Source organism: Lontra canadensis, unplaced genomic scaffold, assembly GCF_010015895.1.
Source record: "Lontra canadensis isolate GAN:19392208 unplaced genomic scaffold, GSC_riverotter_1.0 scaffold126, whole genome shotgun sequence".
NCBI classification, from domain to species: Eukaryota; Metazoa; Chordata; class Mammalia; order Carnivora; family Mustelidae; genus Lontra; species Lontra canadensis.
The window spans coordinates 253,517-269,947 of record NW_022631120.1 but is presented as its reverse complement, the minus strand read 5'-3'; the positions used below and the strand labels follow the sequence as shown (position 1 = coordinate 269,947).

Below are 16,431 nucleotides of genomic sequence, written 5' to 3'. Positions count from 1 at the left end.
TGTACATGACTAAATTGCTTCCAGAAGTTTCCCAGTGGCATTTCGGCCCCTTAGGGGCAGGGGAAGGAAGAAAGAGGAATGGGGGTGTCCCCAACACCGGCCGCAGGCTTCTGTGCATGGGGTCTGCCGGCGGCCTTATGGGACAGCTCCCATCAGCGGGAGGCGGAAGCCGGGGGTGGGCAGCACAGAGTCTGTTCTCAGCTGGAGTCTGGCACCAGCCCCGCCGGCCCAGCAGCAGCACCAAACACCCTCGGAGTCCTTCGGGTTCCCTGGTGAGAAAGGCTGCTTCCACTCTCTCCTGCCTACCACCTCCTTGGCCCCACCAGCAGCTGCCGCCGAAAAAAACACCCACAGACTCACCACACTTTAGTCTTAGCATTTACTTCCCCCACACTCCATTCTGGGGACCGTCTGCACTGGTGCCGAAGGGAGAAGATGCCAGCTCTGCCTTCTTGGACGAGCTGGCAGAGTAGCCTAGGAGGAAGACGGGCCGCAGGGGGCCCAGGGAGAGGTGCGGGCATGGGCACCCAGGGGCATCGAGCTGGCCCACGGCCAGCCCTGCAGCTTCCAGAGCGGGTGCCCAGGTCCTTCAAATGGGGGGCGGCAGGGCCTGCACCTCCTCTAGGCACTCATCATAAGCCTCCTGGTACTCTTCGTGGGGCTTGACCATGATCACACAGGTGGGGCGCTTGGAGCCCGCGGCTGCACCCAGGTCCTACGGATGAGGGCAAGAAGGGCCATGTGGGGAAAAAGGCGGCACCACCTGTATGCTGGGGAGTCACAAAACCCTGACCCGCTGGCCTCATCCAGCCCTCAGACGTGCAATTCAGTCCATGCCCCATCTGCCAACTTTCAAGCTGTGGGCTGGCAACAGTGGGCCTACAAGGCCCTGTGGCGAGTGTGAATGAACTTCCGGCCTCAGAGGCTGCTGCCCAAGGCAGGGCCCATGTTCTCCTCATCTCTGTGTGAGAATCAGGCCAGCTACCAGTCCCTTGAACAGCAGCCCCCTTCCCCAAGCACTGCAGCCACCTAATAGGACTGACACGGGCTCAGCAACTGCACGGACAGAGCACATCCTCGTACACCTCTTTTCTCATTCCCATGGTCCACGAGGGCAGGGATTCCCAGTTTCCAAAAAGGACACTGAGCCAGAGACCAGCAGAGCAAAGTCAGTCTCAACTCCAAAGCTTGCAATTCTCCACTGTGGCCTGCCTGGACCAACCTGATGCCAGACCCTCTTCAGTTATGACCAAGATTGGGGAGGGGTGGGGGGCGGGCGTGTGTTCCTTACCGTCTTAGAGGGGATATAGACGTAGGGCAGATTCCGGTCCTCGCACATAACTGGGAGATGGCAGTATACCTCAATGGGCAACGTGTCTCCTGCCAAAACCATGATCCTATAGTGAGAGAAACACCATTTCTACTTGCCCATTCCCTCTTTCAGTTGAAAGTGTTACCTCTGGACAGAGAAGATGCTCCCCCCACCCGCCCTCAAGGACCCCAGATGTGAATCTCTCACCTTATGAAAGTGCATGCAAATTTGTTTGGTGATCACTTCCTCTGGGGAGGTGAGCCCTAGTTCTTGGCAAAGAAGTAAGTAAATACCCCACACAGGTGACAAGTGGGATTCCACTGGGACAGGTGAGGTATGGGAGTGACACCAAGGAGTGAGAGCCAGCCAAAAAAGGAATCAGGAGGCAACTCTGGATCAAAAAGCTTAATGAAGAAGGTGTCAGGCAGCCTTTGGAGGGGCTGGAGGAGGGGAAAGCATCTGAGACTGAGAGAATCAGAATGACGGCACATACCCAGGAGCTGGCTGATGGGGGCCTGGGATGGCTTTGAAATCCAGGGCAGTGATGGGGGCAAACAAGGAGGCTAGAGACACTGGCAGCAGCGGAACCTCGGGGCCTTGAGTGCCAGGCTGGGAAGCCTGAGCTTGTCCCAAGAGTCACAGGGAAGCAAGGCTCGCCAGAGAGCCGTCAGGTAGGACTCCTGGCTGGCAAGGTGTCAGGGCTCTGGGGCAAGGGCCTTGGGAATCCTGAAGACACCAAGGAAGAATATTGTCCAGAGAGGGGCGAGAGACAAACACAAGGAAAGAGCTCTTAGTTCCACATACTGGGCCCACTCTCCTAGGTTTCCTTTTGTCTTCCAGGCTGTGCTGCCCGCACCCCTTCAAGTGGCTTTTCAGTGCTGGTGCACCTCACAGCCTGACCCTTGGCTGCAACTTCTCCCTGGCTGAACTGGGCCACAGCCAGGGCATCAGGTGCCATGTGTGTGCGCACAAATCCCAAATCTGTTCTCTCCTGCCTGGCCTCTCCCTTCCAAGCGTCCAGTCTGTGTGGCCATCTGCCTATCTGACAGTTCTGCCAGGGGTCCGGGGTGTGTGTGTGTCCCATATCTAAAAGACACCAAACTCGAGATCTTCCCACGCAAACCCGGGTCCCTCTAAATGGGCCCTCTGCTCAGCTGGAATCCAGACCTCCTCACTCCAAATCCCAAAGTCCTCTCAGATTCATCCTCTTTAATTCTGTTTCAGCCACCAATAACCTAATTGCCATCGCCATCACCTGTCCTACACTGGGGCAGCCTCTTAGCTCAATTTGCTTGTCTACTCTTGTGACCCCCCCCCCCCCCCCCACCCCGATCCTCTCCAGTTGCCAGAAAACTCTTCACAAGGGTAAAGGTAATCATGTCATTCCCTAGCTTTAACCCTCGGTGGCCGGCAGAGCTCTGAGTACAAAAACTCAGTCTACCATGGCTTAGGAAGCCCCAGGAGAAGGCCAGGCTTCTGTCCACCACTACCCTCTCTCCAGCCTGGGCCCAGTATCTTCTGGCAGAAAGCCCCGCGCCCTAGACCAGACTTCCCACTGAGCATCACAGCCCCCAGCGCGACTCCGCTCTTAAGCACCAACGATGCAGCGCATACTTCCAGATGTGAAGCACCGAGAGGTTTCGTCCCGTCCTCGGAAGAGTTTACTGCTTGGCCTGGAGGCCAGAACGAGGTCATGAAGGCATTCTCACTGCAGCCTGCACAGCCCTTCACAATCCTCTCTGGACGTTCCATGAGTGGAGGACGCTGGGCTCGACCCTGTGCGAGCTGCCTTATTCGCGCGCTTTCCCCGGAACTCACTTTCCCGGTGGCGTTCCTTCGAGCCCTGGCGAGTGACGTGTACTGGAGGGAACCCACCCGGGGCCCGATTACCTCGTGCGGAGGGGGCGGACCACCTTCACAGACTTTCCCGAGCACCTCCCGAGTAGCGGGGATACCCGTGCTACCGTCCAGAGTCGCAAAACGCGCGCGGGGGTGGGTGGGGTGCTTACCCTTTCTCGCCTTTGTTGATAAACTTCTGAACCTCCTTCACCCCGCGCCGAATCTGCTTCTGCTTTACGGCTGCAACGACAGAGAAGTCAGTCGGGGGGCCTCGGCCCGCCGCCCGCGCCACCACCGGCCTCCGCGGCGGCCGCAGCACCTTTCTTGATGCACTTGTAGAGCTTCCGCGTGAGACGGCGAGAGGCCAGGGGCTGCGCGATGGGGTTCAGGTTCACCAGCAGCTCGTGGTAAGTGCGCTCCCCGAGGCACGCCTCCGCCTGCGCCTGAGCCTCCGGCCCGTCGGGATCTGCCTTTATTTTGGTCATCGCGGCGGCTGCGGCAACTAGGTAGCCCGCGCCGGCGGGGCTCCACGCGGCCCGGGCCTCAGAACCACTTCCGGGTCACCGCGTCCGGCGAAAAGCCGGCCGTGCACCACAGCCAATTAGGGAATGAAGTCTCTGACTCCAACCAATCGTTGAGGCTCAGCTCCTTACAAACTAGACCCGGGGGCAGAGTCTCGGGCGGAGGGGCGGAGCACTTCAGAGGCGGGACTCGTCCAGGGGACTCGGAGGCAGGGGGCGGGGCCCGGCGGGGGGGCGGGGCCCGGCGAGGGCGGGAAGGAATGAGGCCGCAGGCTGGGGCTGGTCGGAGAGCCCCGCCCCGCACGTACTGGGAGCGGAGGAGGAGGAGGAGGTGGCGGTGGTGGCGGGGGCGTAACCACGTCAGGATCCTCCTGCCTGAGGGGCGGGGTCTGCGACGGAGCGGAAGAATGGGGATTCTAAACCTGGGAGGGATCTGACCGTCACGTGGTCCTGGGCGAGGTGCCGCAGGTGCCAACGTGAAGTGAGAACCTTGCGCGGCCAAGGGCTGCTTCCGTTCTAGCGCGGGCGCTCGCACTGTGTGCTCCCCACCGCCCCACTCACGAACGTCTCTCTTCCCGCAGCGGCCTGCTCTCATGTTAGCCCTGCGAGAGGGTCCCTTCTGCCGCCTTACCTGAAACTGCGGTCCCTGCCAGCAGCCCCTGACCCTTTGTTTTCCTCCTAGTTCCCAGGGCTGCCCGGCTGCCTGGCTTTACGCACAATCCAAGGTCTGGCCGAGACGCCGGCGGGGGCGTGGGGCGGAGAGCGTGAGCCCCCCCCCCCCCCCCGGGAGCACTGGGGGCGCCGGCCCTGGGCTGTGGGGCGCGGTGGGGGACAGCTGCGAGCAGGCGTCCCCTCTGCAGATAACCCTAGAGCGTTAGTAGATGCGGGTGCCTGGGAGGTGAGCAGGCCCAGACTGGCGTGGATCTCGTACGTCTGGCTAGTTTCTTCCACCGTGTCTTGGAAAACTGTACGGTTAGGGATTATATCTTTGCTACGAATTAATTGCCTTTGACCGGGTGTGGTAGGCCTGACATTTTTGCGGTGGGTAGCGGGACAGGCCGGTAAGTGGAACTTCAGGAGTATGCAGGTGGCCCTTGGGAGGATGGGTTTGTTAAGCCAACTTAAAAATTGAACTTTTAACCCTGGAACCAAGTGCAAAGTCGTTCAATAAAAAACAAGTCGGATTTTTCTATTTTGCATTTCAGTGAGAAAAATCGGGAGCCAATCCATCCTAACCTTGGACCCCAAATAATTTTCACAAACGTATGTCAGGGGCGCCTGGGTGACTCAGTCGGTTAAGCGGCTGCCTTCGGCTCGGGTCTTGATCCCACCATCCTGGGATCAAGTCCCACATCAGGCTCCCTGCTGAGCGGGGAGCCTGCTTCTCCCTCTGCCTGCTCAGCCTGCTGCTTCCCCTGCTTGTGTTCTCTCTCTCTCTCTGACAAAGAAAGAAAGAGAAATAGAAACATACGTCAATTGAACAATGCAAATGAGTTCTATAAGCAATGAAAAAACAGTTTCATTTTGGAATTAAAAAAAAATTTTTTTAAAGATTTTATTTACTGGGGCGCCTTGGTGGCTCAGTTGGTTGGGCGACTGCCTTCAGCTCAGGTCATGATCCTGGAGTCCCGGAATCGAGTCCCACATCGGGCTCCCAGCTCTGCGGAGCCTCGGCTTCTCCCTCTGACCTTCTCCCTCTCATGCTCACTCTCTCTCACATAAATAAAATCTTAAAAAAAAAAAAAGATTTTATTTACTTATTTGACAGAGAGACACTGAGAAGGGAATACAAGCAGGGGGAGTGGGAGAGGGAGAAGGCGACCCCCTGCTGAGCAAGGAACCCATGATGCAAGGTTCTGGGATCATGACCTGAGCAGAAGGCAGCCACTTCAAGGTTGGAACCACCCAGGTGCCCCTGAAGGGTGCTTCTCTAGTCCTGGTTCTGATGGTGTTCCTGTGAATGTTATCAGCCATGTCAGACCGCTGATAAAGTGTCAGGGTCACAAAGGGAAGAGAGATACCATGGGAAGATGTGTGCATGGGGCAGGATGAACTCCAGCCAGCAGAGGATTCCATCCCCTGGAAACCTGATTCAAGTGAAATTTTGCTTCACTCACCTTACCAAGGTCTCCGTTGTGAAGGCCTCCCTGTTCGTATAGGGCAGGAGGAGGAAGGAAATCAACACTTATGTGCCAAGCACATTACACAGAATATTTCATCCTTTCCTCACAAAGACACAATTTATGGAGGCTCGCAGGCTAAATAGCTCGGTCCTGCTCACACAAAGTTAGATTCCCATCCAGGTCCACTTGTCTGCAAGCCTACACTCTGTGCCCTGGGATACGTCCTCACTCAACTACACCATGCATTATTTTTTAAAGATTTTTTGTTTGTTTGACAGATTGAGAGGGAGAGAGAGTGTGTGCAGAACCTGGGGGAGCTGCAGAGGGAGAGGGAGAAGCAGGCTCCCCACCAAGCAGGGAGCCGGACATGGGGCTCCATTCCAGGACCCTGAGATCATGACCCGAGCTGAAGGCAGACACTTAACCGGAAGAGCCACCTAGGTGCCCCACCATGCATTTTTTTTTTAAAGATTTTATTTATTTGACAGAGACAGAAAGCACAAGCAGGGGGAGCAGCAGAGGAGGAGGAAGAAGCAGGCTCTGCACTGAGCAGGGAGCCCGATGTGGGGCTTGATCCCAGGCCCCTCATGACCAGAGCCAATCCCAAGGCAGATGCTTAGCCATCCAGGTGCCTTCCCTACCCCACCCCCCTGGTTTTAAAAACCAGGCTCAGACCTCTGTGCTGAGTGTGAAGTGGCTTCTGTGACTTTGCTGGTTTTGTTCTAACGACCATTGGAGCTCACTTGAAGCAGTGTAGACTGGGTGAGACAATATGGCTATGCCCAATGGGCAGTAGACCAGGGCTCTGAAGGACAAGTGACCTTGGGCAATTCATTTAAACTCTCTAGGCTTCAGCCCCTTGTCTGTAAAGTGAGAAAGCTAGACACAGATGCACTAAGGTCCCATCTTTTGAAAAGCTGGGGAGGGTGTTTTGTTTTTTTTTTAACTGTGATGAAATTCACATACCATACAGGTTGCCCATTTAAAGTGTACAAATCAGTGCATGTGTGTGTGTGTGTTTAAGATTTTACTTATTTATTTGAGAGACTAGGAGAGAGAAAGAGAGAGCACAAGCAGGGAGAGAGGCAGAGGGACAAGCAGACTCCGCACTGAGCAGGGAGCCCTATGAGGGACTCCATCCCAGGACCCTGAGATCACAACCTGAGCTGAAGGCAGACACTTAATCAACTGAGCCACCCAGGCGCCCCCAAATCAGTGGTTTTACCATATTTTGTGAGTTGCGCTGACATCACCACAATTGATTTGAGGACATTTTCATCCCTTCACTAAAAACCCCTGCACCCAGTGGTTATTACCCTCTGACCCCCTCAGCCTCCCCAGCTGGAAGCAACCCCTCATTTACTTTCTGTTTCTGTAGATTTCCCCATTCTGGGCATGCCGTCGAAAGGGAATCATATAGTATATGGCCTTTGTGTCTGGCTTCTTTCACTTAGCGTAATGTTTTCAGGGTTCATCCACATTGCAGCAGGTATCAGCATGTGTGAATATCATTACGTAAAATTCCACTGTATGGATGTTCTGCATTTTATCCGTCTGTCAGTTAATGGGTAACTGGGTTGTTTCTACCTTCTGGCTGTTGTGAATAGTGCTTCTAGTTTCCGTGTGGGCATATGTTTTCAATTCTCCTGGCTATACACCTAGAATTCTTCTGTCTATGTTTTACTTTCTGGGGAACCATCAAGCTATTTCCCAAAGTGGCTGCACCATTTTCTGTCCCTAGCAGCAACATATGAGCATTCCAGTTTTCCCTAATTCTTACCAACACTTGATGTTATCTGACTTTTTTATTGTAGTGATTCCAGTGGTTGTGAAATTCAATCTCCCTGTGGTTTTCATTTGGATTTCCCTGGTGGCTAATGATCGTGAGCAACTTTCCAATAAGCTATTTGCATTCCTTTGGAGAAATGTCTGTTCAGATCTTTTGCCCATTTTTAAATTGAGGAAGACTTTTTAAAAAAAATTCTTAATTTTTTATCAACCTATAATGTATTATTAGCCCCAGGGGTACAGGTCTGTGAATCACCAGGTTTACACACTTCACAGCACTCACCATAGCACATACCCTCCCCAAATGTCCATAACCCAACCACCTTCTCCCTTACCCCCTACCACCGGCAACACCCAGTTTGTTTTGTGAGATTAAGAGTCTCATGGTTTGTCTCCCTCCCTATCCCATCTTGTTTCATTTATTCCTTTCCTACCCCCCACCCCCCCAACTTTGCCGCTCAACTTCCTCATATCAGGGAGATCATATGATAATTGTCTTTCTCTGATTGACTTATTTCGCTAAGCATGATACCCTCTAGTTCCATCCACATTGTTGCAAATGGCAAGATTTCATTTCCTTTGATGGCTTCATAGTATTCCATTGTGTATACATACCACATCTCTTTTATCCATTCATCTGCTGATGGACATCTAGGTTCTTTCCATAGTTTGGCTATTGTGGACATTGCCACTATAAACATTTGGGTGCACATGGCCTTTCGGATCACTACGTTTGTATCTTTAGGGTAAATACCCAGTAGTGCGATTGCTGGGTCGTAAGATAGCTCTATTTTCAACTTTTGAGGGACCTCCATGCTGTTTTCCAGAGTGGCTGCACCAGCTTGCGTTCCCACCAACAGTGTAGAAAGGTTCCCCTTTCTCTGCAGAGGAAAACGTTTTTGAAGATTTATTTATTTATGAGAGGGAGAGAGGGTGAGCACATGTGCACGAGGGGGGAGTATGGATGGAGGGAGAGGAAGAGAGAGAATCTCAAGCGGACTCCCCACTGAGCTCTGCACCCCAAGACATGGCTTTGAGATCATGACCTGAGATGAAATTGAGTCCAACACTCAACTGACTGAGACACCCAGGTGCCCCTTGAGCATGAATTTTTGTTTGTTTGTTTGTTTCAAGATTTTATTTTCTTGACACTGAGAGAGAGGGGGCACAAGCAGGAGAGTGGCAGAGGGAGAAGCAGACTCCCCACTGAGCAGGGAGCCTGATGCGGGGCTCCATCCCAAGACCCTAAGATCATGACCCAAGCTGAGGGCAGACCCTTAATCAACTGAGCCACCCAGGCACCCCTGATTTCCATAATTTATTTAAGGAGCCCCTACCAATGGACTTTAGTTTGTTTTTAGTGTTTTTACTATTTTGAGTGAGTTTGCAATTAATATTATACTTTTGGTACTTTTGTGAGTCTTTCCAGGAGAAACTCCTAACACTTACAATTTGCTATCTGCTGTATTATCCAGCGTCCTCTACAGAGGTACGATTTACAATGGCTCCGAACAGTGTCTCGCCAACACTTGCCAAGGTTGGGTTTTCGCAACTTTTTTGAGAAGGAAGGAGCTTGGTGATGATCCAGTAGGGGACAAGTGGTGTCTTGTGTTCATTTACATTTCTTTAGTTCTCAGGGAAGCTGGATATTTCGTATTTTTGTAGCTCTTTTGTGTGCTATTCTTGTCCAGTTTTTCTATAGGGTTTGTCTCTTGCCACTTTAGAAATGCTTTTAGTACTTTTTTTTTTTTTTAAATATTTTATTTATTTATTTGAGAGAGACACAGTGAGAGAGAGCATGAGCGAGGAGAAGGTCAGAGAGAGAAGCAGACTCCCCGTGGAGCTGGGAGCCCGATGCGGGACTCGATCCCGGGACTCCGGGGTCATGACCTGAGCCGAAGGCAGTCGTCCAACCAACTGAGCCACCCAGGCGTCCCGCTTTTAGTACTTTAAGGAGAGTTTTCTAGTGCTCTTGTGGTTTCACTGTTTATATGAAAATGTTTGATCCATCGGCTTTAAAGTGATGTTGGAGCAAAGCTGGGCTCCAGCTTGATTTTCTTCCAGATGGCTCAGCCATTGTCCTGATGCTATCTACTGAATTCTTGCTTGAGCCGTGCATTCATTCGAAATGCCTCTGTGGTGTACTAGATTCTTCTTCTTTTTTTTTTTTTTTTAGATTTTATTTATTTATTTGACAGAGAGAGAGGGATGGAGAAAGAGGGAACACAAGCAGGGGGAATGGGAAAAGGAGAAACAGGCTCCCCAGCTGAGCAGAGAGCCTGACGTGGGGCTCTATCCCAGAACCCTGAGATCATGACCTGAGCCTAAGGCAGCTGCTTAGCCAACTGAGCCAACCAGGCACCCCTAAATAAAATCATAAAAATATAAAATAAAGGGGTGCCTGGGTGGCTGAGTGGGTTAAGCCTCTGCCTTCGGCTCAGGTCATGATCCCAGGGTCCTGGGATCGAGCCCCGCATCGGGCTCTCTGCTTAGTGGGGAGCCTGCTTCCTCCTCTCTCTCTCTGCCTGCCTCTCTGCCTACTTGTGATCTCTGTCTGTCAAATAAATAAATAAAATCTTTAAAATATATATGTGTGTGTGTATATATATATATATATATATATATATATATATATATATATAATAAAGTAAAACCAAGCCCAGAGAAAGTCTCGATACGGGGAGAGATGAAGGGCCTGGGAGTCAAACAGGCTAGGATTTGAATCCCGGGTGGACAGGTTATCAGCTTTTCCCCCGCCCTGGGCACGTTGTCTAACTTCACTGTGCTTCTGGTTTTTCTGCCTTTAAAATCAGATGAGGATGGAAGGAGAGAGATAGCACCAGGAAAGCACCTCCAGGGCTGCTCTCAGGCTTCTGGCTGGCCATGTGTAAGGTTCCCTTCTGGGCCTGATGTTAGAGCACCGGGGTGAGGAAATCTTAGGGACCAAGGCCTGGAGCTCAGGTCCCCACACCCCCAATCCTCCAGCCATCCCTGAGTCCATTAGCAGGGCCTGCTCAGCCCTCTCCCCCAATCTACTCTTCAGAGGGAAAGCTGTCCCACTAGATCTGAAGGGCAGCCGAGGCATGGGTGGGTGGGGTGTGGACTGCAGACATCTGGCTGGGGGCATCTTCTTATGTGCAGGTGGGCCCCTCACTATAAGAACAGAGAGGGGCCGATAGGACTAGAAGAGGTGGGGGTCAGGGATTCCATCCGTACTGTTGCTCTGAACCCCTCCGATGTGAGGGGTGGGCCTCCTTCTCCTTCCTCTCTCACTGATAGGTGGCAGGGCTGGGGGAAGTGGTAGGGAGTGGGATGTATCCATCCTGTCAATAAGCAGGGACTGGGAAAGGACGGACTGGGTACCCAGAATTAGCTTCCTAGGGCTGGCCTCACAAAGCACCACAAACCAGGTAGCTTAAAACAGCACAGACATATCTTAGGGCCATTCTAGAGATGAGAAATTGAAAGCAAAGTGCCAGCCGGGGCAGGCTCTCTCTGAAGGCTCTAGGGGAACATGTGTTCCACACTTTTCTCCTAGCTTCTGGAATTGCCAGCAGGCCCTGGTGTTCCTTGGCTTATGGATGCGTCCCTCCCACCCCTGCTTCCCTCCTCCCCTGGCTTGCCTTCTGGGCGTCTCTCTCCATAGGGCATTTTCCTCTTCTGCTAAGGACGCAGGTCCTATGGGATCAGGACCTGCCCCCATAACCTCATCTTGACTTGACTACATCTGCAAAGACCCTATTTTTACAGAAGGTCATGTGTGCATGTAAGGGGTTAAGCCTTGAACAGATATTTTTTTGGGGGGGTGGAGGGGGAGACACAATTCATCCCAACACTGGAAAGTCCATCATCTGCGTGGCATGATCTGGAGGTCCACGGGCAGCCGAGGGATGGGGTGAGGCTGTGGCCGCCTCGTGGGCCATCTGGCCGGGTTGGGATGGTAATAGGACTGAGGGCTGGGCCTGGAGGGACTCCCGTCACTAGGTCACAAGGCTTCACCACTGACTCTCCCGTCCACTTAACCAGCTGGTGGCCTGGGGCAGGCAGTGACATGTGGCTCTGATTTCTGGCAGGGATATAATTAGAAGGGGAGGCCTGGACTTTTGGAAGCCTGAGGGACCCTGGGGATTACCTAATCCAGACATTCACAGACGGGAAGCTGAGGCAATTCCGTGAGGCGCTCCGTGTTCTGTGTTGGGCGCCTGAGCAGAGAAGGGCAGCCGGGGCTGTGGACCGTGGCTCCCACTGGGAGTGGTGAGGGGTGGCTGCGTACTCAGCCTGCTCCAGCCCTAATCAGAGCCTGAAGCAGAGTCTACTCCAGGCCACCAACACCAGTCCACAAGGTGTTTTTCTCAGCTGGGTTTTTTCTGTTTTGTTTTTTGTTTTTTTTTTGTCTGGGGCTGCCTGGAGGAAGAGGTGGGGTGGGGGAGGGCGGGGTGTCACCCTGTTTCAGTTCTTACTCTCACTTCCACCATCCCGGTTCCTGTGGGTGTCGGGAGGGGCGGGCTTTGTCTGTCACCCTCTGCCGTGGGCTTCGAAATCTCCCAGAAGCTCTCCTCTGCTGGAGATTCTCCTCTGGCGTTTCCTCTCCTGTTCTGGTAAAGCTTGGCGGGGTGTAACTGGGTGTGTGCACGCGTACACGCATGCACCTGTAACCTGCCCCCTTTGCAGGGTCCCATGCCGCCTCCCCAGTGTAGAACAGGATTCTGGAGCCTGTGCTTCCTGAACATTGTCTGTTCCTGTGCTCTTTTTCCACAGCACCCTGGAACCAGCATTGGCACGCCCGCCAGACTTCATGCTGCGGAGCTCATTCTGTTCCCTAAATAGCTCATCCCCAGGCGGCACCATCCTGGGCTCCGGCTGCAGGTCACAACCAAAGCCAGGGCAGAGGGGGCCAGCGTGGGCCACTCACTCACCGGAGCTGGAAGGCTGAGCAACCGGAGCTGACAGACCCTTGGGAGTAGAAGGGATGCTGGGGAGGCGTTGGGTCTCCGTAGGGCACTTGTCATTCATTCCAGAAAATGTACTGAGCCCCTGGAGTCTGCTAGGCTTTGGAGGGAGAGAGAGTGAACTAGAGAGAGAAAGCCCTTGCCTCCCCAGAGGTTCCTAAGAGCTGGGAGAAGATAGACTGGCACCTGGGAGGGGATCTGGGGGAACCTGCTCCCTGCTAAGATTTGCGAGATGCCTGGGGGAGGGGTGCTGGGAATGCCTGGAAGTAAGGAGCTGGGAGGGCAGGGAGGAGGGGCGAGGGCCCTTGAGGATGGCCACCCTCAGTGCTCAATGCAGCCTTGCTCTCTTGTTGGGGATCTGCTGTGTTATGACATAGAAAACTCCAGAAGGGCATACGTGGCAGGGAGTCAGTGCTCAGAAAACACTGGAGTGAATGAACTTCACGCTGGGGGGTGGGGTGCACTGCTGGAGTTTGAATTGGGGAGTAGGTGCACCTGGCTGGCTCAGTCAGAAGAGCATGTGACTCTTGATCTTGGGGTCGTGAGTTTGAGCCCCATGTTGGGTGTAGCGTTTACCAAACAAACAACCCTTAAAAAATAAATAAATAGAGGTGCCTGGGTAGCTCCATTGGTTGAACATCAGACCTTGGTTTCGGCTCAGGTCGTGATCTCAGGGTCGTGGGATGAAGCCCCTAGTCCGCCTTCGTGCTCCGCAGAAAGTCGGCTTGAGATTCTCACCCTCGCTCTGCCCTCCCCCCCCCCCCAGTGCTGTGTGTATGCACTTGCTCTCTCCTGCAAATAAATAAATCTTAAAAATTAATTAATTAATTAAAAAGGTGTTCCTGGGTGGCTCAGTCAGTTAAGTGTTGGACTCCTGATTTTGGCTGTTTCATCTCAGGCTCAGGTCATGATGTGAGGATGGTAGGATCACTCAGCAGGGAGTCTGCTTGGGATTCTCTCTCGCCCTCTGCCCCTCCCCACTCCCTAAAATAAAATAAATAAAATCTTTCAAAATACATAAATAAACTTTAAAAAATGATAAGAGAAACTGGGGAGTGAGCCAGTTGGCTTCATGCAGTTGGAAGATCATTTGGTCACCATGGGCAAAGAGGGGGGTGGACAGTGGAGCCTGGGGAAGGGGGAGAAAGATGAGCCACGAGAGGAGCCCAGGGTGCTGGCCACGAGGCGGGCGGTCAGGGAATCCGCGTGAGCAATGTGTAGGACGGACGCAGCCGACTGCTTGTGGGGGTGGGGAAGAGGGCAGGTGGGTCTGGAGAATTTCTAAAATAGCCCCCCAGAGAGGTCTTGCCCTAATCCCCGGAACCCATGAGTCTGCTGGGGCATCACCGCTGTAAGCATGTTATTCGGCACCCTCGACTGAGAAGCCGAAAGCTTCTCTGGCTGGTGGCAGTGGGCCAATCAGAGAGATTAGAAACGCTGTGAAGATGGGAGCCTTGGGGGAGGACCGGAGAGCGGCAGCAAGGAGCCGGAGGGATCCCAGCCGACAGGAAGGGGGACCCCAGTCCAGCAGGTTCCCACAAGGCACTGAATCCTGCCAACCACGGGCATGAGCTAGGAAGAGGAGCCTGAGCGCCAGGTTAGATCACAGCCGGTGGAAAATTGGACTTCGCCTTCTCCCAGAGGGCTGAGTAGAGCACCAGGCGTGAGCCATTCTGGGTTTCTGATCGGTGAGAGAAGAAATGGATGTGGTTTTTTAAAAGATTTTATTTATTTAGTTGAGAGAGGGTCAGAGGGAGAGGGAGAAGCAGACCACCCGCCCTGAGCAGGGAGCCCGACGCTGGGGTCGATCCCAGGACCCTGGGTACGGTACGTGACTTGAGCCGAAGGCAGATGCTTAACCCCCTGAGCCACCCCGGTGCCCATGGATGTGTTTTTTAAGGCACGAAATGGTCCTATATTACAACAGCAATAGAAAACCAACGCAAACACGCCAGATTTCTGAATGCGTTCACTGAATTAAAAACAAAGGTGGAGGGCGGGGCAGGAGAGGCTGGCAGAGAAAGGGGGGGTGTGTGTCTCATTAGGATCAAGAAAGTATTGGAAAGTATTTCTAATCCTGGGTCATGTTTCCCAGTGGTCTGGCCTGGAAGTGCAGGGAGACCTAGGTCCCAGATTGGGGTGGGGGGGCGCGAAGGGAATGGGGGCCGGGGGTCGGGGGGGGGGTTGTGGGAGGGCACACTAAGCCCATCCCAGCGTGGTCATTGAGGTGGGATAGGATGGAGGAAGCAGGCAACAAGGTCACTGCCCCAGCCCACTGCACTCCAGGGTGGGTCGTAGCCCTCTCTGACCTCCTCCCCCTTGGGTATGCGTCTACCCCTGCAGCTGTGAGGCATTACCAGGACTCCGTTGTGGCCGTTCTGGCTTGTGAATTTTTACGACTGTGTTTGACTGACGGCTGGTTTCTTGCTTTACCTTTGAATGGGGCAGGGAGGCTGTGGTCTGTCTCCTAGAAGGGCTTTTAGGCCCCATCTATTACCCCTTATCCTGCAATAGAGAGGATCTGGGAGGCTCCAGGAGGCAAGCAACCACAGAGCAAACTGGGGGTCTGCTCCCCTCCCTCCTGTGGCCATTAGCTTCCAGCTGGGGATGAAGGGAGGCAGGATTTGGGGAGGAACCGATGGTCCCCTTCCCAGTCCTGTTCTCCTTTTCCACAGACCCCAGTATTGCTGAGGAGGAGCTGGAACCTGGTTCATCTTCCTTTTCAGCACCTGAGAAGGAGGAATCTGTTCTCTTTCTTCCTGGGGGACAGGGAGGAGACCAGCAGGCTGGAGTGGAACAGAAGGCAGGGGGATCTGGAGGGGATGGGTTGAGGGTATCCCTCTTTGATTGGGAGAACTTGGATGTCAGAGTCCACTTGATTTTTTTCTTCCACTTGTTTTTATTTCTGGGGCACCTGGGTGGCTCAGTCCTTAAGCATCTGCCTTCAGCTCAGGTTGTGATTCCTGGGTCCTGGAACGGAGCCCCGCATTTGGCTCCCTGCTCAGTGGGAAGCCTGCTTCTCATTCTCCCACTCCCCCTGCTTGTGTTCCCTCTCTTGCTGCCTTTCCCTCTGTCAAATAAATAAGATCTCTTTTAAAAAAAAACTTTTTATGTCTTTTTTTTTTTTTTTAAGATTTTATTTATTTGACAGAGAGAGAGACAGCCCAAGCAGGGGGACAGCCCAGCAGGCAGAGGGAGAGAGAGAAGCAGACTCCTTGCTGAGCAGGGAGCCCAATGGGAGACTTGATCCCAGGACTCTGGGATAATGACCCAAGTCAAAGGCAGATGCTTAACCAACTGGCCACCCAGGCTCCCCAGAGTCCACTTGATTGACATCGGGGTCAACAAAATGTTCTTTTAAGGGCCAGACACTAAATATTTCAGGCTTTGTGGGGCCTACAATCTGTGTGGCAATTATCCATTATTTATAAAAACAGGCGGTGGGCTGGATTTGGCCTGGGCGGTAGTTCCCTGTAGTTTGCTGGCTTGCATGATGGCCGCGCGACTGGTGGTGGCTTTTGCTGTCCCCACCTCCTGCTGCCATCATTAATGTTATCTGGAACCTAACTGGGGTAGGTCTTGGCTACCTAAATTCCTTACTGGCAACACAGAGCCCTTAGGAAATTTTTTTTTCTTAAGATTTTATTTATTTATTTATTCAACAAAGAGAGAGAGAGATCACAAGTAGGCAGAGAGGCAGGCAGAGAGAGAGAGGGAAGCAGGATCCCCGCTGAGCAGAGAGCCCGATGCAGGGCTCGATCCCAGGACCCTGACACCATGACGCGAGCCAAAGGCAGAGGCTTAACCTACTGAGCCACCCAGGCGCCCCTATACAGTTCAAAATTATACCAAAAAGTTATACGGTGAAAAGTGTCCCTTCCATTCTTGTTTCAGTTTCC

At 53.2% G+C, this 16,431-nt stretch overlaps 1 protein-coding gene across 1 annotated transcript; it reads right to left on the bottom strand.

Moving 5' to 3' along the window:
• Positions 1–364: 364 nt before the first annotated feature.
• NHP2 (NHP2 ribonucleoprotein) lies at positions 365–3,691 on the bottom strand. Its single transcript, XM_032842275.1, has 4 exons — positions 3,471–3,691; positions 3,322–3,391; positions 1,292–1,397; positions 365–715 (listed from the first exon to the last, which is right to left on the bottom strand). Exons 1-4 carry the CDS (start codon positions 3,634–3,636, stop codon positions 590–592), a joined length of 468 nt encoding a protein of 155 aa, XP_032698166.1. The 5' UTR covers positions 3,637–3,691; the 3' UTR covers positions 365–589.
• Between the last annotated feature and the right edge of the window lie 12,740 nt (positions 3,692–16,431).

Excerpts from the sequence above, each read along its gene's own strand:
- NHP2 (XM_032842275.1), bottom strand. The coding sequence starts at position 3,636 with ATGACCAAAATAAAGGCAGATCCCGACGGGCCGGAGGCTCAGGCGCAG. Across the intron at positions 3,392-3,470 it reads CTACAAGTGCATCAAGAAAG|CCGTAAAGCAGAAGCAGATT; the intron begins GTGCTGCGGCCG and ends CTGTCGTTGCAG. Across the intron at positions 1,398-3,321 it reads ATCAACAAAGGCGAGAAAGG|GATCATGGTTTTGGCAGGAG; the intron begins GTAAGCACCCCA and ends CTCTCACTATAG.